The following is a 24,588-nucleotide window of genomic DNA, read 5'->3' on the forward strand; positions in this document are numbered from 1 at the left end:
CTTATTAAGTTGCTCAAATACAACTAGGCTTCTTGCTCCATACAAATTGCCTTCTAGCTCCACCTTTAAATAGGTGAGCTAGTGGACCTTAAGTCCCTTCACACACACACCCTTCTCCTACCCTTTTACATGACCTTAGTCTTTTAATAATTTTATGGTTCATTTGAGATATGAAGGCAATAGAATTGTGTGTTGAGTGTGCAATCTCCCGCTCTCTCTCATGGAGTTTTTAGTGTGGTTTAATCCACTGTTGCTTAATCATTGTCTATCACCATGATCAATCCCATTTTAGGATTGTTATCATATTATTATGTGTAAATAATATTATTATTGGTAAACACAGAGCTATATATATATAAGGTGTTAGAACTCATGTGTTATTCAAAGGAGTTCAGATCATGAGGTGAGCACGGTAGCCATTTATTTCAATAAACAAAAGGAACATTACCAATGCTTTAAAATACCAAATTATCTTCTTTTGGTACTTAAATAGAACCTAATTTTCTTTTTATTTAATTATGAATCAAGAAACGTCAATGCAAAAAGAGCATTTAGATTTATATATATTGAGTATATATTGTAAAGTTCTATGGTACTTTTTTTAGTACATGTGCATACAATAATACTGAATATGTATATGTGGCATGTCATGCATAATGTGCATTATGCATTGTGACCCCACAGGAGTTAGCAGAGAGAGATGGCCTATTATACTAATGTGTGATAATTATATGTGACAGGTCATGTATAATGTGCATTATGCATTGTGCTCACACACATTGATGTATAGAGAGACGGTGTAGGGAAAGACCATGAGGAGGCCTTTCCCTAGAGGAAAATGGGGAGCAAGTGCTAACCAATGAGTCATGACCCATTTTCCTAGGGAAAGGCCAACCCATGGCCTTTCCCAACCATCATGGTCTTGGGAAGTGGAACAATTTTTTTAAATTCTCCGTTGATGTGGCAAATTTTTATTAGCTCTCTATTTTTTATCATTCCATGTGCTGATGTGTCAAGGTTTTATTGGCCTTCTATTTTTTTAACATTGTCACTGATTATGTGTCATCAACCCATTTGCTTTCATTTGAGTAAAATTTTCACTCCTGATGTTTTAATATCCGATGCATTCTTTAAAAAAAAAAGCTTGTTGATTAGCTGGGATTTATTTTCGGAAGACCCAAGACCATGATGGCCTACTTACTCCCTCTTAACATGGCCAAATATATATATATGTATATGTGTATATGTGTGTGTGTGTGTATATATATGTGTATATATGTATGTATATATATGTATATATATGTATATATATGTATGTATATATATGTATATATGTATATGTTAATCTAATTCTAGGATTAACAAGAGCTACCACCATTATCTTACATCAAAGAGTCAAGGTAGATACACCAAAGGGTCATACATTCAAGATATGAAGCAATAGTGTCCAAAGCTACAACTTGGATAGGTGCTCGTAATGGTGTGACGGAGTATATATGGGAATTCCCGCTTCAAGAGCGTGTGGTAACAAGATAGGATGAAGTCCTAAGTGATTTACTTCATGGATATATTATGAGAGTAGTCATTGTAATAGCATTAGGCCTCTTATGAGCCTAAAGTGCCTGGCCAGCCACAGTTTAAGTGAGTGTGAACACTTATGGCCATGTATATAAGTGAATTTCTCTCATAATACAACATACTCTCCCATTGTATAATTGAGTCTTTCTCTTGCTAATCTCTCTCCCTACTGCATGCTAGTGAGTGTGTGTGAGTGAAGTGAGGTGAGAGGAGGGACGAGGACCCGTAGTGCAACATGGCAGTGTGATAACGCTAGCAGGAGACACGGTGGAATTGCTTCTCAAGGAGTTGTAGATCTTGGAGACCTCAAGTGTTACGAGCTCGGCCATTGGAAAGATCCTCACGATAGTTGCGGTTCACCAGGTAGTCTCTTTTTGGATGTGTTTCAAGGAGGGTTAGGGTGAGCCATAACATTTCTGGTGCCGCTGTCGGGGAGCCATCCCTTGGCTTTTTCCATCATTTTGCCTCTAATCTTTAGGGATTAGTGGTTAACTAGAGTTTTTGATTTGTGTAAAAGAGGGAAAGATTAGTGAAAAGATTAATCTTAGATTAATCTTTAATCACTTTTTTACATAACTCATTAAGGCTAATGAGCATTCAATGAGTAGATGCTCATGAGTTATCAAAATTGTCCATTTTGGGAGTCATTTATGAAGGGTGTAAGGGGTGTCATTAAAAGATTGACTTTATTGATTCCCACTTACCTTTTTGGAAAAATGCCCATACCCCTTTCATTTTAAATTCAAAAAATATTCGCCTCCAAAAAGGAAAATTCATACTTCCCACTAGACTCCAAAAAAAAATCCGGCCATGAACGAAATTTCTGCAAAAAAGTTCTAGCCCGTGAAAGAAATTGCGGCAAAAGAAAAATCTGCGCTGAAAGAAATTCCGCCGAAAAATTATGGCCGTAAAAGTTCAGGCCGTGAAGGTTCCGGCCGTGAAAGGTCAGACATTTTAAAAACATCGAATTTAATATTCCATGAAGTTCTGGTTCATTGCGTGAAAAATTAATGTTTCACGGCGTGAAAACTTAAGGTTTCAAGGCATTTAAAAAAATAAAAAAATCAAATTTAATATTCCGTGAAATCTGGTTCACGGCATGAAAATTTAACGTTTCACAGCGTGAAAGCTTAAGGTTTCACGGCATTTAAGAAAAAATCAAATTTAATATTTCGTGAAGTCCAATTCACGCCGTGAAAATTTAACGTTTCACAGCGTGAAAACTTAGGGTTTCACGTCGTTTTAAAAAAATCGTAAAAAAATAGCACGAAAACGACAACAAGCCATATTCGGGATACTTTTTGAGGGCCTAAATGACAAATCCACGGATGACTCAGGAAAACAAAGCTGTAGTACTCCAAAAATACTACAACTTCCTCATACCTAGTTTTTCAAAATTCCTTTTGGAACACTCTTAAAAACGTGCTGCGAAATAGGGAAAAATTTCTCAGAAATTTTTTTCGTCTTGAGAGTGATGGAAAAAAGGTTTTAGGACCTCCTCTTCCATATGGGAAGTTTCTAGCATATGCTTTTTCTGGAAAATTATCTCAGGTCGTTCGTGTGCGTATAGCGCCTAAGCTAATTAGGGCAAACAAAGAACTGTTTGATCCAACAAAGAGTACGCCAAGCCTCTTGAGGTTGTAACGGGTTGTGGGAAAGTATAAAAAGGTATTTTAAAAAAAATTATGATTGCTCATTAAGGAGCATTTAGGCACTCTAACATGGCCACGATAGAGGGATTGCCAGGGATCACATAAAGGACTGAACCCGATGGCTGACATCTTCAAGCCATTGAGATCTATGCTACAAATTCACCTCCCAATGCCATTAGCCATGCCTATAACAAGCGTGTCATCAAGTTTTACACCCCCTATCACTTTGATCCCACCGGGCTTTGGTCCCTTACCTAACATTTCCCGCAAATCCTGTAAGTACCAACCCTTTCCTGGATGCCCACACCTTGGACATACTGACTAGTCTAGAAAGAGGGATGGCTCAAGGACTCAGTAAGTCTCTTCCAACAAGAGCACTCACATACGGCCTCAGTGACTCATACAGAAATACGACCGTACAAATTTTTAAAATTATGGGCAAATATGATGGAATAACAGACCCTGTTCAATTCATTCAAATGTTTGAACAGAGATGTGAAGCCTTTGGAAATCCTAACTACCCCACTAAGGTACATGCGTTGAACTTATGCTGCTTAGAGGGAAAAGCTAGTAGATGGTTTATCGCATTGATGCCGACGATCAAGATCAACTTCAAAACCTTCAAATCAGCCTTTGTACATGGCTTTTCTAGACAAGGTGGGGTGCAGAAATAGAACTCTATTCAATTGAGCGCTAACCAAATGAATCCATTAGAGATTTTATCCTTAGGATAAAACTCTTGGACTCATGTTGTGAGTCATGGGAAAAATTGAGCGATGTTCAATTGAAGAGATGTTTCATGATGGGCTTGAAGAATAACAGCTCACATAACTTGATCATTGTATCCAATCCGAAAACATTCGATCAATGTTGCAAAAAAGCAATACGTTTAGATGACAACATGCTAGAAGATGATCATGCTATGAGGTGTTCCTCATCTAAACCAAGTGAAGTAATGGCAAAAGAAAGATCAATCTCGGAATTGACATTCCCAAAATTTTATGCAGCCTTACTTAAAACCTTCCAGCAAACATCTCTAAGAGAGGATGAAAACCTTCAAAACCAGACATCCTTAATGCCTCTAAAAGTGAGGAATGAAATGCGTTGTGTTGAATGCAATCACTACGACCATCCCAATCCTCATTGTGCATACAAGACACATGTTCTTCTATACTGCATATATTGTAAAAACTTTGACCAATGATACTAAAAAGTGTTCCGCTTCATCCACAATGGACTCAAAACCTCCAGCTCCCGTGCACCAAACAGAAACAGTCCAAAGGGTAGAAACCGCAGTTAATCGGACACTTCAGTGTTTCTATTGTCGTGGACCTCACAAGGTGGCAGACTGCACAATTTGGAATCCTTCCATACCCATAGTCATCACTGACACCTTGCAACCAATGTGTGAACGATGTGGCATTGATCACATGTTCCAAGATTGCCCAAGACGAGTTGCTTCAATGCAACTTGTCTCACAAAATACAACTCTTAATATCTTAAGTGTACAGAACGGGCAACTGGCCACCCACAGTTCCATTTAATGTGCTTACACGTTTACAAGCCAAGGCACAACAAAAAGTCAAAAATAATGTAAAAGACAACACCTCAACATGGGTAGAAGAACATGCTTTAAAACAGAACCCAAAAGAAGGAGTAAAACCTTCTAAAACCAAGAAAAACAAAGGACAACAAACTGTTGAAACCAAGGTCGAATTAAAAGACAGGGAAAGCAAGCCTGTAGAGGACATAAACCCAAAAGGGAACATAATCCCAAAAGAGCCAAAAGCTATACATGATGCAAAAGCATCCACCTCAAAAACCACCACACAGACCTCAACACCCATACATGTGACATAGGATACAAAAACCCAAAAAAAATTCGATCTCGTTGCACATGGGTAAACATAATGAAAAACTGACAAACCAAAGAAAGTCAGAGAATGAAACAAGTTCTAGTACATCACTAAGTGACGATGAAACTCGTTCTTACTCTTCGTTTAGTGCATCACACAGACCAATCAAGAAACTAGAACCCACCCAACCACCCCAAATGGATAATAATAATCACATGACAAATGAGGAACGCAAAAAGCAAGCTCAAAAGAGAATGCTTAGCTTGGTTGAATGTCTTACAGGGTCACCAGTTGCAATTGAATCTCATAATGCCAAACCTAAAATAGCAACCAAGATAGAAAGCCTAGAGAAGTACCGCTTTTCCTTTGAAGAGAAAGACATACTCTCTACAGAAGAGTCATTTGAAACAGATTGTACGAATTATACGCTTGACAAAGCACGTGAGAAATTTGATAATTCCCTTACAAGTTTCATACAATCCTTCAATACCTCATTTGAAGGAATGCTCTTCTCTCATGATAGGGTGGTTGCAAGATGAGGGTACTCACTTTCGTTCACTCTCTCTAAAATTGGGACATCTATGCATCTCGGGCGGAGTACCTCGATCGTGATATTGCCATCAATTAAAACACGACAGGTTCCTCCCAAGCCTAAAGTGACATATCTCGAACGAGATACCAACTAATTCCACGCTAGTAAGTCCGGGTGTCAAGTCACCATCCATGTCACCAGTACAGGTCACCGCCACACCACACTATCTTGTTCGAGATATTCATGCCACTCAGATCCACATCAATGCCACGGTGGATCCCCCTAGACATCCCGCTCAAATGTACATTCAGCATATTTAATCAACCCATCTCCACCGTCCAGATATCTCGAACGAGATACTGAAATATAATCTCGACCATTGAAATACCTCGTACGAGGTATAGAGACGCAATCTCATCTGTCCACATACCTCGTTCGAGGTATAGAGATAAAATCAAGACCGTTTAAAAACCTCGAATGAGGTACATCTATAAAATCTGACCCGTCCATTCGTGCACATTTGAAGATGCAATCCCAACCATTTATATATCTCGATCGAGGTATTAAATGAATCTCGACCGTCAAACATACCTCGATCGTGGTATTAAATGAATCTCGACCGTCAAACATACCTCGATCATGGTATTAAATGAATCTCGACCGTCAAACATACCTCGATCCTGGTATTAAATGAATCTCGACCGTCAAACATACCTCGATCGTGGTAATGACTTAAATCTAAGCCATCCATGTACCTCGAACGAGGTACTGAATTCAAATCACAGCAATCGATCCTTCACCAACCCTAAAATTAAGTGCGTATCTTGGTCGTTCATCTCACTAACCCTAAAATCGGGAGCGTACATCTTGCAAACCCTAACGTGCATGATGCCACCGAACCTCGTTTGAGGTTATAAAACCAGAAAAAAAATTTGCCTCATTATCTCACGAGTCGTTTTCACTCTCCTTGCTCTCTTGATTTGGATTAGGATGAGTGGGCCCATTAGCATTGTTTTATAGCTTCATTAGCGCTACTTAGCACTAAGCATTGGACCTTTGTGTTAGGCATAGGTTTTAGCATGGAGTCATGGGAGGAGGGCCACGAGGAGGGGCGCTCGTCTATTGTGGACCCCATCACGGAGATAGACCCGCGAGTTAGTGGCTATCCGTAGGAGTGCTAGAGACACACCGTCTACATTACATATCGTGGGAGACTTGGAGGTGATGCTATCGTCCCTTTCTAGCCTTCACGATATTGTTTATGTAGATGAGTGGATAGCCCACCATCGCACTGCTCCTGTGTCACATGGCCTGACATATCCTCAGGTCTGTGACCTTGGTCTGATTAGGGATGGAGCCTACTTAGATCTTTTCCTCGATATAGTCGTGTGATGACGGGCAAGCCCCTTACTATTTCACGGTGTTCGCACCCTCGTATGGTGGCACATATCTATAGTCGATATGTTGCCGCATATGGGAGGATGCCGAATAACTGCCAGATTCCCATAAACTTCGCAAAGCAATTATATGCGAAGTTTGTCTTAGGGGAGGAGGTGGATTATACTAGCCATCGGGGCCTGGTGGTGGTGTTGGCCGAGGCCGTCTCCAAGACCAGGGTAGGCGGCCTCCACCAGCAGCCCTTCGTGTAGCTCCTACGGATCCGACATTTGTGTCTATGTCGACGGTCGAGGCTCTTGGCACCCAGGTTGACGTACGGAGTACCACACGGAGAGCATCCAACACGTGGTCGCTTGTTCTCACGATCGATACCACGACGACAGATGTTGAGGTATTTACACATTTATTACTTCTTAAGTTTTTTTAGTCATTTATTTACATGTTTATATGTACTTTTCTATATTTTTACATGAGCAGCATGGTTGATTGTGTCACGTAGGGTCCCACACCTACCACTGAGAGACTCACTCTCAAGAGTTGGTAGAGGTGAGAGCGGAGATTGACTGCCTTAGAGCTTCATTGCGGACGGCAGGAGGCAGATACTACAGAGGCATGGCATGCGAGAGAGTATGACATCTAGCAGGTAGGTTTCTCTTGTACATAAAAGAGTTATAATTAAGGTTGTAAGTTATAAATTTCTTTAAGTAATACCTAATGAGAGAGACTAATCAATTATTTTTATGCTTTACTTTTTGCGTAGGCTCAGACTGAGGTAGAGAGTTCTAGAGCTGAGGCGCAGTAGCACATGATTATGGAGCGGATTGCACAGTATAGGGCAGAGTAGTTGATGCTGCGTGTTCGAGAGTTCTGCAGATCCTCAGATGTGACAGTGCTTTACTTGCCTCTATATCCATGACCTGTTATACAGAGGTTTTTCGAACGACCTCTCCCTCAGGATGCACCACCATTCCTCCATGATGCCTGCTACGCTCTATGTATCGATGACATTGACAGTACTGGTGGATATGCTCTAGGATGTGGACATTTTTTCCATTTGTCTTGCATCACCCAGGAGCTAGTACGCTTCTCAGCATGTCCCTCTTGTGCGCACGCATCGACCTAGTGACATACAGAGTTTTGGGCATTGATGATCTTCACCCAGGCTTCGCTCAAGTAAATGCTAGGGCTGGCAGGCCTCTTGATTTTACCTCAACTATACTGACTTGGGACTCGACGCCGCCGATGACAAAGATCAAGAGCCTGAGGTGCCTCCAGATATTGAGTGGCGTGCACACGAGTTTGATGCATATGAGAGAGTCCTTCACGAAAGCCAGATCACAGGATACGAGCATGTGGGTGATGCTAGTCCTAGTGGCACATCAAGTGATAGTGCTAGCAGTAGTGCTGCTTCTCATGAGCAGTGTGTCAACAGAGGAGCTTACACAGTGGCAGGCACGTACCATTGCTGATTATAGATTTTGGGTTTATAGATAGAGACGTCTTGCAGTAGCACGACATAGCGAGAGGGAGAGGGCTATAGCATCTTATGGGACTCGTGAGCTCCCGAGTACACCGGCACCAGCTCATGATCCTGCCTTTGAGGTCCCCGTAGATATTCGACGACCCCCCGCAGCCGGCACAACCTCCTCGACGTGCATAGCAGCCTCGACACGCACGTCGACCAGCAATCAGAGATGACAATTTTGATTGGGTTGTCATTTGATAGTGACTAAACTCAGACTACCTAGGTTAGCTCACTTACATTGTACTTAGATTTATGGGCAGTGACTAACCTCAAACTAGCTGGGGTAGCTCATTTTCATTATGCCTTGATCTTTTGAGTTAGTGGCTAAAACCCAGAGTAGCTGGGTTAGCTCACATTTTGATGTACTTATTTGATGTTTATATCATTATGACTGTTTTCATTATTGAGTATCATTACATTTTAGTTAATGTTCATAGTTTTTTTATTTTTTTAAGACTTTGGCTATCATATTGTTTGTTGAAAATCCCCATGCCATCGTACCCAAACATGCTCCGATAGGGACCAAACTTTGCAAGCATGTTGGAGGGGCACCCCCACATGATTGCAAAGTTTGGTCACCATCGGAGCATGTTTGGGTTAGTAATTAGTGCCCAGTGCGGATTTTTCAAGTCTCTTTTTGCTTAAGAGGCCATGGAAAATCCGAGTCTTCCCCGTACCATCGTACCAAACATGCTCCGATGGGGACCAAACTTTGTAAGCATGTGGGGGGGCCAGGGCCCCCCACATGCTTGCAAAGTTTGGTCATGAGAAGAGCATGTTTGGGTTAGTAATTAGTGCCCGGTGTGGATTTTTCAAGTCTCTTGGATGGTGGCTAGTTTCTACCCCTCAGCCGTTCACAAGAGAATAACCCTTTCTTATGGAGAAGCAAGGGTCCTCAACCTTGCCTCCATTGGTGTCACCCTCTCTTGTGGAGAAGCAAGGGTCCTTAACCTTGCCTCCACTATTGGTGTCAAAGAGAGCTATGGAAAGCTATATCCTAACCTCTATGCCAATCGTGAATACAAGAATGGAAATGGAGATAGAGATGGATGGGAAGAAGAGGAGAGCGAGCAACAATACACAATACACTCACCCACACAATCCCCTTGCAAGCAACAACACTCAATAGACTCACCCCCATAATCCACTGGCAAGCAACAACACTCAATGCACTCACCCCCATAATCCACTAGCAACAAGCAACAAGCAACAAAGAAAAAGTAAGTAAGCATGCAACTCTCACCACAAAAGCACAAGACTGGACTCAATTATGAAAATGGGATTATGTGTATTCTCATCATTAGCCAAAACTAGGTTATATACATGCCTCATATTTACAATGCATGGCTTCCCAAGTAATGTTGTCCAAGAGCCCAAAACTAGAATGAGATGATTTCTCAGGCTATGTATAAGCTAATGGCACAAGCTCAATAATTATGGATCAACCAGTTGTAAGCTTAGTGGTATCCCAAATTCTATTAGCGCAGATACAAAAAGATGTGGCAAAAAAGGGTGTAGCCACACGATTAAAGTAATATTAACTATTGTGGATAAGGATTTGTGAAGATCTTGTTATTTGTGTTAGTGTTAAAGTTGCATTTTCTTACAGGGTATTACAACATAGGCTCTAGTCAAGGATTTGTCGAACTTGTATTAAAAGAATACATTGGTTGTAGAAACTCAGTAGTCCAATTAATTGTGTGTCTATCTCTCTTTATTTTAATCGTTGTTTTTCTATATTGCGTTTGTTTTCTAGGTGGGTGCAAATATCAAAGCAAACTTAATGTTATTTACATTGGATTGTGGGCAATTTATGAAGCATGGTAATATTGTGGCAATTGGAGATGTGCACACAACAAACAATTTATGTTAGGAAAAGTTTGATTGAAAACAATTATGTTTAACCAAATTGGATTAAAATACCAACAATTGTGTGCAAGAAGACCACGGAGAGCTTAAAGTAGTTTTTGAAGAGAATTTGAAAACTTGAGTTTCATAAATTGCAAATGTATTTTTAAACATCAATTTATTATTTGTGTACAAGAAGATCCAAGAGAGCTTTAAGTAGGTTTGGAAGAAAATTCAATGGAAACTTGAGTTTCATATATTAAAATTCCATTTTTACATATCAATTGAATTTTTTAACATGCAACTTTCTTATCATCAATTTTTTTTAGTACATTTTGTTATTGCTAGAAAATAATTTATTTAAGCTTATCCATGTTTGCAAACACCACAATTTATGATTTTAAATCATATCTTAGATGAAAAGTTGCAAATGATTTGAGTAAAAATTTCAAAGTTAATGTATTTTATTGATAATATGAAATTACCGATAATTAAAATTACTCAATTTTATATTAAACGTTCCCAAAAATTAATAAAATAATCGAACTTAATATACAAGAAACTAAAATTTGACAATTCCTTGAAGCACTCAAGGTTTCCTAAATCATCAACAAACTCAAAGTTAACAATTCCCAAATTCAACATAAAGTTGAGGATTCCTAGAATTAAATAGGACACTCACCAATTCCAAATTCCCAAAGTTCTTGATATTTTCTAAAATGTCTTAATATGGTCCTAGTTGTAATGTTCCCACTTAAGTATAAATATTATTAAATCGCATTAATGTCGCACACTCAAATGACAATTAAAAATTGTTTGAAAAATTCTACGTCGTTGGATAGCAAGTTCAATGACCACAAACCTTCCTAATCCTCGTAATATGTTCTTTTCTTGATAAGATTCTTGAAAACCCAATTCACTTTGGCCATTTACTTAGATACTAAATCAATGGCCATTTACTTGAAACGTATGTCTTTACCTTCACTATTATGATGGCTTCTTTATCATCAACCTAAGAATTCAACGATATGGACCTGATCATCTTATTTATAGAAAACCAAGCTTTAAGTGCATTTGAAAAGATTTCATTTTCTTTTCTTTTCTTTCTTTCTTTCTTTTTTTTGGGGGGGGGGGGGTGCGAGTGTTGTTGCAAAAAGGAGAGTTCTATTAAGTATGAATAAACCTTACAAAATGAAGCCGAAGTAAAACAAAACCTCATCCCAAAATGTAGGTTGATCTCAACCAATGTGGGGCACAAAGGTGCCAAGAGAGTCTCATGGAGATTGTTGAGAAAAAGATCCCTTGACACCACTCCCTTATGAAAACAGTGCACTCACAGATCTAGAAGGTCCCTTTATATGAGCCCATGTGGCCATAAAAGTGTGAATAATATCTCCCCACATAGTACAAATGCACTGAGTGTCGTATATCTGAGTGCCCTCAATAACCTCTGTGCATCTGGCTTTCCAAATCTACCAAGTTGTGATATTCGCGAAGTAGCATCAATCCTCTGTAGAGGTGGTCTATAATGGGTATAAGGAATTTCTTGTAGCATGCAGCGTTGGGTCACACCTCTGCATACATCATTATGGCAGTGTCCTAAACCCTGCCCTCAAAAAATATTTGTGGACCAGACTAAGTGAGCCAAGCAATAGAGCCCCTAGTAACATAAATAGTCTCTCTACTCAATATGACACCATGTAAGAATAACCAAAACAAGTGAGTGCCAAAGTCTGCCAAAATCTCTTTTGAATCAGTGGGGTGATGTTATAGCTTTCCTAGTGCAGCCTAAGAGTACTCGTCCTCTGAATCTGCCCAAGTAGGGGGAGCCTAGTATTACGGACAGTGTAGCTGAAAAAAGGCTTACTCTTCATAAAATTGATTGCATCAATCCACTCCCACTTACCAGGATCCCAATGAAGATATCTGAAAGACATCCACCATACAACCATAAGCACCAAGACCCGTGGTTCACAATATCAGGCAGAGGGTCAACATGCCACTGCTTTCTTGAGCGGCTAATCCCTATGGCTCAAAGTTATTTGAAGAGAAGTTTAAGCAAGCTGCGGTTAGCAAAAGTGTGGGAATCTGAATGAAGGCCATGGTCCATTATCCTTTTCAGGTATTGGGGAAAAGGATCAGCTGCTTAAGTTGCATCACTCTATTATATAGGATAGGAAAACCTTCTGCAATCGGTGCACGCTTCTTGAAATTTATCCATACAACGTAAGCAAGCATAGAAGCAAGTTCGTCTTACAGTGCCTTCCACTCACTGAGCCGATCTCATTAAATGTAACTTGGCCTTCAAATTTCGAGTTGGGTCCACCTCAAAAACATAATGATCTTTTATCTGCACGCTTGTATGTTTGAACTGATAAGCACTAGGTAAATATCATTACACCATGTCTCTAGAAGCTTGAGGAAGGTAAAACTGTAGGCATGTTCATGTTTTTCATATATATCAAATAATGCAGGCCATGGACAAGGCAAGCAAACATCCATCTGGTGGACGTGGAGAATGTTTTTAGCAGCTGCCACTGCAACCATGCAATGGGAATAAAATCTTCCACAATGATCTAGCAGCAGTAGAATGCTCCACATTGGGTACAAGGTGATCTTTCTGAGGGCTCCAGTGTTCTGAAAAGAGGACAGAACCAAAACTAGGATATCCCAGTACTCTCTGCTCTTTTGGCTTTCTTTGCTTGTATAAGCTTATCTAGTATAGCTGGTTCAAGAGGGATAGCATCAAGACAGCGCTCTGCTGCAGCAGAACATACCTGCAAAACAAGAGGAAGTTTCAGCAATAAAAGTTTCTGGACTATGATGCAGAGCAAGTATTTACTGTCTTCTCACCTCATCCAGCAGGAAGTGGACAATGGCTTCATCATCCACCACCTCATGCAAAGGATCCCGCAAATACTGAGTATCCACCTGTATCTGCTGAAACCCACTTCTGCTAAAAGTCTCAAGCCGGACATACTCTTGGAAGCTCTTTAGGCACATCTTGATCACAGCAGAGATGACCGATATCTGCACAGCCATCAAAAGCTTTTAGAAGTCTCCTCTTTTCCTTTCAACCACCAAGGGGGTTGCTTAGCAGTGACATCAAACCTGTGTTTACTCTAACTTCGTGAAAATCTCAACTTTCTGCTTAAATAGCTTGGCAACATCTCTTTCCAGCAAACGACTCCTGGCCCTTTGAGAGATGCTTGTCCTACTGTTCCTGTCTTCGCGTAATGGATTGCTTCTTGAAGAACTGGCACTTCCTGTGCTATCAGATCGCCGATGTGTTCGCACAGTCCCAGGTTCGAGCACTTGCTTCACCTCTGTGCTCATGGCGTCAACCTAGAAACACAGTACTTGGAACTCAGAACTTGAAATGCAAGCTTGAATACTTCCATAATATCCAACTTACCTCCTGTAGAAGCAAGTCTACAAACATGCGTACCTCCCGTGGCTCCTTGTACTGTGAGAAGAAAGCATCCAGCTTAAGAAACATTCTCCATACCAGACATGAAGAAACCAAAAGATTCAAGCATTGTTACTTCACCTTGAGCCAATTAGGGGTTGTCACACTTTTCTTGATCAACATGGAAAGCTTCTTGGACCGCGTGGATATGTACTGCAAAGAAAAAGGTACATTATCATATGATGAACTATCTAAAACCCCGTGAACTTCACATTTGCACAGGCATACAAAACAACAGCCACTTATCAGTACGAGGTTGGCATTAAAACAGGAAATGATCTAACATCTCAAACATCCATATGCCTAGACACAACCTACTTTTAAATTGAATGTCCACCTTTGCATCTTGTAATGTGTGTGTGCACACATGCATGCATGCATGTACTTGCATGTCTACATGTGTGGGTGTGTGGATGTGGAGTGTGTGCTTAGTGTGTGGTGCGTTGTATACATATGTGCAGCAGAGTAAGTGCATGTGCATGGATGTGCATGAGAGACTCAACAGGGACAAGACATAAAACAAAGAGAAATACCGTCAGACTGATCAAGCACGAGCTTGAGAATATGCCTGTGCAAGAGCATTTTTGTGCATGTTTCCAAATATGGAAGTACAAACCCCTGTCCCAATCGATGCCAAAAATTAGAGTGATGAGAAAGCACCCACTTGTGCTAGGACAACGCAAACCTGGCATATGAGTGATTATGACATCATCATTTGGAATGGACGCTCCAACCTCCAAGTCACTTGTTTAAGTGATGTCAACTTCTCCTAAGAGTGAACAAAATTTGCCCAAAAGTGAAAGCCATGTAACATAATGGGAATCTCCTTTGGCATGTCACATGTGAACAATGGGCAACTCAGAAGGTCATATTTTTCTAGATTGCACAAACATCAGTCACATATTAAACTATCTCCTTTCAACAACCCACACAATGCTTCCTGTTTTGAAGTAAAACATGGGCCAAAGGTGGAAAGGAAAATGCACGGTTACAGTCGGCAAGATAGCAAAAGCACCTGTAATTCCACCAAAAAATGTTAGTGGTGTGCCAATTTAAGTAGTGCAGAAGACAAATGAGACAAAAAAGAGACATTTGCACTACTAAGAGTTAGGTCAATGCACTTTTTGACCCTGAACTAGAGATCCTCATCCTTTTGACTCGTCAGAGGGTTATTTGACTTGTGTCCCTATCCTAGAGGCATTTGTTGGAATGACTGCTTGCAACATGACGGCATATAACTGTTGATGTGGAACATTGGCATGGCTTGTCAGCATGGCATGTTGACTCCACATTATGACCTCACATGCTTGCTCGACACATAGCATGTTCAGTATCATAATGAAGTACTTGACGAGCTCTATCCAATGACAAGATTACATGATAAGTTCATAGCATGACTAGAAGTAGATAACCATGATCTCCGAAACTCTCCCATAATATACTAACACACTCTGACATAATTATGCCACGCTTATGGTAACCGAAAGCACACATGAGGTGATAGCTAACCTCATGATGTGATTGTCTGCAAAGAAAGATCATTGGTTACTCAATTGTCCCAATGCTAACAACTTAATGATATAATTACATGACAAGACAAGACATGAATGACACGAATATTAGAAGACATTAAAGGAAACTGAGCTCTCCTAGAGCCTTCACAAATCATTCCCTCAAGGACATTTTAGACATGCCGGGTATTTCTTTACCTCAAGGTAAGTCACTCACTTGAGCTGAAGCTAGACAAGAATACACAAACCATGACATAGCACAACAAGTGTCCCAAGAATGAAATACCAAAGTTTCAATATCAAAGAAGCTGGCCTTAGTTGATGACTAAGTACCACCTCATGTGACATCTTGGTTGGATGTCTTTCTCACACAAGACAAGGATGCATGAGAATCAATCTGCACACGCTTGACTCATCATGTCATGACAAGAAAACATATGTGCAAAAAAACATGTGGTTCAGCCCGCACACGAATGGCTGACTGAATACATGACAAGGAAACATGAAGTTCAGCCTGCACGTATTGGCTCATGATGAACTTGATTTTTCCAGAGTAACTTCTTGACTGCAAAAATTAGGAGACATGACTAAGCTTGATGGCTAGTTTATTAACTGAACACATGACTGGGTGCATGAGAGGATGATTCATCACTGGAAGATCAAAGAAGTTGTTGCATAAAAAGAAGATCAGTTCCCAGAAACAAAAAGAAGATAGAGATCCGGATCTCTCTCACGCCCCCGACCTGCCTCGTGCTCCTTCACCCCTGACTGTGCCGCACTTCACCCTTCTCCCTCGCCATCGCCACCCCCCCCCCCCTCTTTCGCCCTTCCTCCTCCATAGCCTTTGCTTCTCGCTGTCACCTCCCTACTGTGCTCAGCCCCCCGCCTTCCTCCTCCTATACACCTATCCCCACCTTCCCCCCACCTCCTCCCTCCATCTTCACTTCCACCATCTCCTTTGCATCGACCTCCACCCCTTCTAGCTGCACCGCACGAATCCCACCACCTCCTTCCCCTCCCACCTCTTGCTCATTCAGGCGCTCCAGTTTCGTCACCTTTCCACCCTCCCTCAGCCGCCAACGCCTCTCCTAGCCCTTTTTCCCATCGTTTCGCCGTCACCTCCTGCTGCTCCTCTCCTTTTGTCATCCTCGCAAGATTTTGCTCTCGGGTTGTTCTTCATCAACAAGGGTAGGCACTTCTAGTCTTCACCTTCCAGGAGGACTCCATGGCAGCCGCTCCGTCATTCCCGGCTGAGGCCGCTGTCCCTTGCCTATTTTCGTAGGCGAACCTCTAGCTCTTAGCTTCAACAGTATCGTCCCTCACAGTGGCTTCTTTATTGGTCTGCAAGATCGTAGGGAGCCACCCTGTGCGCAGAGAAATCCAGAATTCGCTCCAAGCAGCCCTCATCGACAAGCCCGGAAAAATCACCGGTATCCATTTTCTTGGGCTTGGCTACTACTCTCATGTGAAGTTTGATTCGCCCGCAGCGGCTGATCATGTGATGCAGCAGAGCCCCGCCGCGATTCACAGCACTCAGGCATTCCAATCGTACCATGGTTTCGACCCTGCATCCGACCCCTTGGCAAGTGTATCCCGCTTCCCCGATCCTTGGCACTTACCAAAGTTTGGCCAAACGCCAGGAAGCCTTTGCTTCTCCAAATCAGACCAGAGGATGCAGGGACCAGACCTCTCATGCATTAACAGATTTTATGTGGATGAGTGGGCTGGTAGCAGAGGTGGTTTGGTTGGAATTCTTGCAGGCACCACATTGTCAAATCATTCGCCAGTAGTACTTCTCCTGGAGGATGCTTGGACACCAAGACATCAGTAGAGTGTTTGAATCCTTGACAGCTTGGACCACGACCCTGAGATCACTAGAAGAGTCAAAAAAGATTTGGGAGTCCCTCATTTTTAGACCGGGAGAGGCCACGCTCGACTATGAAATTCAGGAGATTAGCACCCTTTTACAGAGCGTAGCTCAGGACCGCCGACTCACCAGGTTGAGAGAGCAGAGAGGAGTCTCCACAGGGGCCTAGCCTCCCGAGTCCCTCCAGCGCCTACAGGAGCAGACCCCAAACAGTCCATGGGTGGAGTCTCAGTTGGAGGCAACCCGCACAAAGATTGGATCGATTGAGGAGAGGAGGGTGGAGTATTGATACCATGTCAGGGCCTCCTTTTGGACTCAGGGAGAGGACAGAATCACCCATGATTTCTTTGACACAGCGGGCCCTCACCATCGCTGAGATGGAGTCCAGAGGCTGAGGGGCTCACACGGTACCATTGAGACTGCGGAGGCGAGGGAGAGAGTCTGCCAGCATACGCAATCCCCCCCCAAAGGTTCGGACCATAGCCACAGGTTTCTCGGAAATCTCCTTTCAGCAGATTCCCTCACCCCTCAAGTGGAGGATGCGAGGGAGAGTCTGCCAGCATACACGGGAGGTGCCCACGGGCCTCCAAGCCCTTTTGTGCTCCCCTTTCTCTCTGACCGAGTTACGTGATTCACACTGTGCCCCCCTTCCACGGGGCAAGTGTCCGGGTGAGGATGGCTTGCCGGTGTCTCTCTTTGTGCATCATTGGGATCTCATGGAAGATGGTTTCATGGCCACCTTCAATGAGATCATGGCCTCTAGCCACATGCCAGAGAGACCTCTGAGGGGCTGATTCAAAGGAGGGTGGTGACTTTAAAGATTCGACAATGGCGCCCATCACCCTCTCAGGAAACGCTTACAAAATCCTCGCCAAAGCCATCAGCCGTCGATTATCTCTCCGACCTGACCCATGGAACACAAACCAGCTTCATACAGGATAGGAGCATCCTAGATAACATCTTCACCTTTTGGGAGGCAACTGCTGCAGCCAGACTTTGCAGGGAGGACACGGCAGTTCTTCTGGATTTTGAGAAGGCCTATGACAGGGTCAATTGGGCTTTTCAAGAGGGTACCATGCTTAGGATGGGATTTCTGGTTGAATGGATTAGAGGCTATATTCCGCCGCTCACAGTCAGGTCCTTGTCCAGTTTGCCTTGGGGGACAGGTATTCGATCTCCAGATCAGTCAAACAGGGATGTCCCCTAGCCCCCTTCTCTTACAAGCTGCAAAGAAGGGTTGTGAAGCTCTTCACCTTGAGGTGTGTCACGAGGCTGTGATATAGCTCTCAAGGGAATATCATGAGGCTGTGACAGCTCTCACATTTACCCTGAATCGGTTAAAGGTATGTACCTAAGCTGAGCAAGAGAGGCCTGTGCCTAAGTTGGTGGATGAGAGGCTTCCTTACTGGGACAAGAGAGGCTTGTTATTGAGTTAGAACAAGAGAATGCATAGGTTTTCCATTCAGAATGTGAGTATTTCCTACATGGAAATACTCTACACAGCTATGTAAGATGGGAAATTTCTATGACATTCAGTTTGCATAATTTATGCCGTGTTATGCATGTTGTGTCAGAAGAACATGTGTATGACTTGCTTTTGGACATGGGAATTACACGGTTTTATTTGCCAACATTGCCAGACCATGACCATACCCTATACATGTAATTATGATGATACTACACACACAGGGTCACAGAAACCATGAGCCTACTACTCTGAGATAACCCCCCATTCTGGTCCAAACTAGCCCACATGGATCCTTGCAAGGTAGTGAATACCAATCATGAGCTTGACGCCAGTGGTGGGCAGTTGCCTTCAGAAACCCAACTAAGGCGATTTCAAAAATACAGTTTAGTTCCCACTCACATGTTGAAGAAGTCGTTCTCCTGTTGCTCTAAAAAGCCTGCAAACTTCTGTGGGTACAAATGGAGGCCTATCCTCTGAGCCTCTTGCTCCACCTCCAGTGAATGACATAGCTATATCCTGCATAGATCAAAAGAATGGCCACAAAAGCAAATAAGTCAGTCTCCCAACACCACCATTTTACAACTACATCTCCCTCCCTCTGTTACCCTGTCATAGCAATGAAAAGTTCAAGTTATTTTTAAAAGTTAACAAAAACAAAAGTGCATCTTGACTCCATGAGAGTCTACTCAAAGCTTCAAATTATCAACTCCACCATGCATATCATACACTATGTGCTATGACATCCCCACTCACGTCATCAGCACCCAAGAGTAGCAGCAGGTTCATGCACAAAGATATGTCGCCGTGGTAGACAAAGATATGTCAGTGTCGTAGACAAATCTTCCTAGATAAACCATCAAACTGAGTTTTTATCACTTCTCTGGAGGTGAAGGGCAGACTCAGCCATAATGAAGGCTAGCAGTAAAGAGAAAACCCACACATGCACACACACACACATATGTTAGCTGGTAATAGAAACCAGCTGGCCGCAACTTGGACTATGACTTCAAAAGAAATCTGCATGTCCACTAAGAAGGCAGAAAGATGTACCAATGGAAACTTCAAGTTATTTCCCAAACTTAACAAAAAGAATGTGACATTACTAGTGAAATGCATGTGTGAACACAGACAAAATGAGTAGCGGAAGACTTACAACGCAAGCATTCACAAGTATCCAACTCTAATCCTTGTATTAATGGTGAACATTTAAAATGATGGTCTGAGAAACTATTGTAGCCTATTCCCAAAAGATGACCAAAAGGTGATCTCCCTAGATATCAGCCCAAGTCTTCTTGATGTCAACTCCTGCTCCTCAGCAAAAGTGCTAGCTGCAGATTTGTTTCCAGCTCTCCAGATCACTTGTATACGAGCACTCTGTATGGCAAAGCTGCTGCTGATGAAATAGGATACCTATTCAAAGGTGCTGGGTTGGGGGGAGGGGCAGCGAGAGAAAGAAGAAGGGGAAAAGGGGGGGGGGGGGTGTTCTGGTTGGTCTGCCCAACTGCTGTACGCCCTGCTGCCCAGAGCTTGCCCAACATCATCTGCCTGACAGCCCGCCCAAGCGCTGTGCACTGGCGTCCAGCCTGTCTGATCGCCTTGTATCTGCAGGTGTGCCACGGCCCACAACTTAAGTGCTATCTTGACTCCATTATGGAACAAAAAATCTGAAATTTTTTAAAAGAATGTGGAAAATGGATAGATTTATGTCCTTGAACCAGGCCTCCATTGTTGGGGTAAAGGCATTATGCCCACCCTTATAGTGTGTACAAGCCCATAAGTTATAGTACATAGTACACTCAGTACTTTTAATGTACTAAGTGCACTATGTGTACTACTGCAATATACATGTGTGATAGGGGAGTCACACACTCATTCCCATGAGTTGACTTATCCCCATATGTCTCTCTCTCTCTCTCTTCTTCTCTCTGTGTATGTCTCCCACATGAACTCTAACCCTAATTATCTCTCCCATTCAACTGGTATCAGAGCCATTCTTGATCCCCTCCCTCTTCTTATGATAGCTCAGAAGACTTTCTCCTCATAGAAAGAAGCTTCTCTCTCTTCGACGATTTACAGCCTTGATAGCATCTTCGGCCAGCATAGAACAGTGGAGCCTGACGGGCGGCAGGGACAAGTGCTTGGGTCGCTTCGCACACCTCCAGTGCAGGGCAGCAGCGCTCGCAGCAAGTCGTAGGCAGCGTGAGCAGCTTGCAGCAAGGCGCCTGGCCACAAGGCATAAAGCCACTAGGCAGGCGAGCGAAGAAGAAGAACGGCGGCAACATTGAGTCGGAATTTTTTTTTCTCTTCGCACGTAGGCGACGAGCAGTGCGAGCTTCTAGTGGCGGCAGCTTCCATGTCGCGCACGTGTATTCTTCGCGGTGACACGCTCGGCTGCTCTTGGGTACCTGTCGAGAGCGGCTCCAACTCCACCCTCGGAATGCGCTGCTTTCGTGAAGATGGCTGGACATGTTGACGCCACTTGGGCGGGCTTGTGCATCCTCTGGGTAGCGCGAAGGGAAGGCAAGCGAGCGAAGAAGAGGCTGGCAGGCAGGCGACTGGCCAGTAGCGTGTGCCACAGTGCCGCCTTGTGTGTGTAACCGACGTCATTGGAGCCTTGTTGAAGCACATGTAGCCGACAGCCAGGCAGCTGAGCGGGTTGCCCAGCAACACCAAGCGCAACAAGCGCTTGCAAAGCTGCAGCAGCATCAGCAAACCCCCCTTTCCTGCAACAAAAAATCAAAAAATTACCTGACGTATTTGCTTCAATTTTTTTGGAATTTGCATGTCCAATTTGCAATTGAGCAGGTACAATCATCAATTGAGCAGGTCAGGTGCCAAATTGCTCAAATTTTGAGCAAAATTGGCAAAATTGGGTGACATTGGTCACAATCAGGATCAATTTGCAGGAAATTGGATGTCAAAATTTGGGGCTTTTGATGTAATTGTGCAATTAAGCATTCATACATGCTGTATGATGTGAGAAATCGCACATTCGGGCAAAATTGCAGCAAATTGCAGTGCAAATCAAGGGGCTTTTGTGCCGATTGGGTTGATTTGCATGCAGGCACTTGCATTTGATGCTTTGGGCAATGTGTTGATGCCTGTCAAGCACTCAATGTGCCTGTAAATCAAGGGGCTTTCATGTATTGGATGTATATGTGGCCAGGGGGAAGCATCGCGAAGACTCTGGATGCCTTCATGTGCATTAATGTACCATGTATGATCAGAAATTGATCTTAAATCAAGGGGCTTTTCAAGATTTTATGCTTGTTGAGCTTGGCAAAGCAGCAGGCAAGACTTTTATGCCTTGAATCCTCAGAAATCAGCTTACAGTCAAGGGGCTTTTGCCCAATTTCTGTTCGGGACTGTTGTATGCAGTGTTCGGGACTGTAAAAGTCTGATTTTCACTCATTTGGACAGCCAGGAGAGCATTTATTGCTGCTGTACCTGCTGGTACAGATTTGGTACAGCTTTGTACAAGTTTTGGCATGGCTGCACATTGATTTGAGTGACCAAAAGGCTCAATTTCAGCTGCTGTACTTGCCGGGACAGGTTTGGTACATCAATGGTGAGCACTTAGTACTTCTGTACAGTACTTTGGAAGGGGAACAGAGCACATTTAAGGTGCTGTCCTAAATCTGCAGCAACCAGATTTTGGTGATTTCATCACATACAGTGGGAGTAGAGTTGCATTTGTGCTTCCGCAGTGGGAGATAAAGCTTGGGAGAACAACTGTGAGCACTTTGTGTGCTTTTGATGCAGTGTTTGCACATTTTGCAAGGAGTCAGGCATTGACAGGTTGCATATTGCTATGGCAACCAAAGGTGAGAGCTCTTCATTGCTTCACATCAAGAAGCTTGAAGGCTCACATAACTATGATATTTGGCAAACCCAGTGCTATAATGTGTTGCTCCAGAAGAAGCAGCACAAGCCCATCAAAGAAAGGGGTGTAAAGCCCGCTTCTCTTACTACTGAAGAGTGGGAAGATATGGATGAGCTGGCAAGATCTACTATCATGTTGTCTGTGTCAGACTCTTTACTTTTCAGCATTCGTGAAGAGAAGACAGCTTGGGGAATGTGGCAGAGATTGCACGACTTGTATGCCCAGCAAAGTGCCTCAAGCAAAGTGTATTGGTTGAAGAAACTCATAGGTCTTCAGATGAAGGAAGGGGCGTCTATGACAGCCCATCTAAATGAGTTTAATGGCATTGTCAGCCAAGTTATAAATCAAAAGTTGGCAATGGACGATGAGTTCAAAGCCACCTTTCTCTTATGCACTTTGCCAGAGAGTTGGGACACATTCAGGACAGCCACTAGCAATTCGAATGCTATGCTGTCATATGCAGATGTTGAGGGTGCTCTTCTTCAAGAAGAGATGAACAGGAAAAACAACTCTGTTGGAAAGTCCAATGCAATGAATGCACGTGGGAGATCCCAGCAAAGGGGGAAAAGCCAAGAACGGGGAAGGAGAAGTCCCGCTCCAAAAAGGACTTGGAATGCCATTATTGTGGCAAGAAGGGACACATCAAAAAGCAATGCTACAAATGGAAAAATGATCAAAAGGAAAAGGGAAAAGGCAAAGACAAAGACAAAGATGAAGCCAAAGATGTAAAGCCAAAGGGCAAAAGTGGAGTCAAGATTGAAGAAATCAATGTGTCACATGCAGGTGACAGTGAGGATGAGGTCCTATTCACGTCTTCACTTGATGCCCGTTCACTTCTTACAGGAGATGGTCATGGTATGCACTCATGGATCATTGATTCAGGTGCCTCCTTTCATGTCACAGGTTGCAGAGACTTGTTTGTCAGGTATACTGCTGGCAATGAAGGAGTAGTTTATTTGGGTGATAACCATGCATGCAAGATTCTTGGCAGAGGTGATGTGAGGCTTGTGTTTTCAGATGGCTCACAGCTTATGCTCCATGATGTCAGGCATGTGCCTGAGATCAAGAAGAACCTGCTTTCTACTGGACAGCTTGATGATGCTGATTATGTTACCACATTTGGTCGTGGAAAGTGGAAGATTAGTAAGGGCTCACTGGTTGTTGCCAGAGGCTCTAAGGTGGACACTCTTTACTTCATGCATGCAGGTGTTTGTCACCATGCTAATGTAAATGCAACCGAGCTGCCGGAAATCTCTATGTGGCATAGCCGGTTGGGACACATGAGTGTCAAAGGAATGGAGCAATTGTCTCGTTTGGGTTACTTGCCTTCTCTAAAGTTTTCAAGTTTTCAGTTTTGTGAGCATTGTATATATGGCAGGCAACTCCAGTGCCCCCACAAGAAAGCTCTTGGACAGAAAGATGCTCAGTTAGAGCTTGTGCATACAGATGTATGTGAGATGCCTCAGCTTTCTTTGGGAGGGGCAAAATATTTTGTCTCTTTTATTGATGATGCCACACGCAAGGTGTGGGTTTATCCTCTTCGTTTGAAGAGTGATTACATTCTCAGTGTTTGAGAAGTTTGTTGCTCTTGTTGAGAATCAAACTCGCAAAACACTGAAGGCTTTGCGTTCCGACAATGGTGGAAAGTATATGTCCAAACAGTTTCAGGACTTTTGCGATGCTAAAGGCATCAAGAGGGAGCTCTCTACTCCTTATGATCCTCCACAAAACGGGACAGCAGAGAGGATGAACAGGACCATTCAGGAGAAGGTCCGTTCTATGTTGTCACATGCTGCATTACCTCATGGTTTTTGGGCTGAAGCTGTTATGACAGCCGTTCATCTTATAAACAGGTCACCTAACACGAGGCTTGGTGGGAAAGTGCCAGAGGAAGTATGGACAGGGAAGCCTCCGTCATACAAGCACTTGAGAGTGTTTGGTTGCGTTGCGTACGTGCACATACGCAGGGAAATGCGCACCAAACTTGATCCTAAGTCTCAC

At 43.0% G+C, this 24,588-nt stretch overlaps 1 protein-coding gene across 3 annotated transcripts in view; it reads right to left on the reverse strand.

Moving 5' to 3' along the window:
- Window positions 1-12,755: 12,755 nt before the first annotated feature.
- Window positions 12,756-24,588, reverse strand: part of LOC147633915 (vacuolar protein sorting-associated protein 51 homolog) — a 29,956-nt gene continuing 18,123 nt past the window's right edge. For 2 of the 3 annotated variants that reach the window (XM_086804982.1, XM_086804984.1), the window contains exons 4-9: window positions 19,104-19,220; window positions 13,940-14,011; window positions 13,805-13,855; window positions 13,501-13,734; window positions 13,243-13,419; window positions 12,756-13,166 (exon numbers count right to left, since the gene is read on the reverse strand). In XM_086804982.1, coding sequence (XP_086661108.1) covers window positions 13,507-13,734; window positions 13,805-13,855; window positions 13,940-14,011; window positions 19,104-19,220 — 468 coding nt within the window. In that variant the 3' untranslated portion in view covers window positions 12,756-13,166; window positions 13,243-13,419; window positions 13,501-13,506. The remainder of the gene's footprint in view (window positions 13,167-13,242; window positions 13,420-13,500; window positions 13,735-13,804; window positions 13,856-13,939; window positions 14,012-19,103; window positions 19,221-24,588) is intronic. The other variant, XM_086804983.1, reaches the window with a different exon arrangement.

This window comes from Cibotium barometz, chromosome 11 (assembly GCF_041138505.1).
Source record: "Cibotium barometz isolate CiBa-2024 chromosome 11, ASM4113850v1, whole genome shotgun sequence".
NCBI classification, from domain to species: Eukaryota; Viridiplantae; Streptophyta; class Polypodiopsida; order Cyatheales; family Cibotiaceae; genus Cibotium; species Cibotium barometz.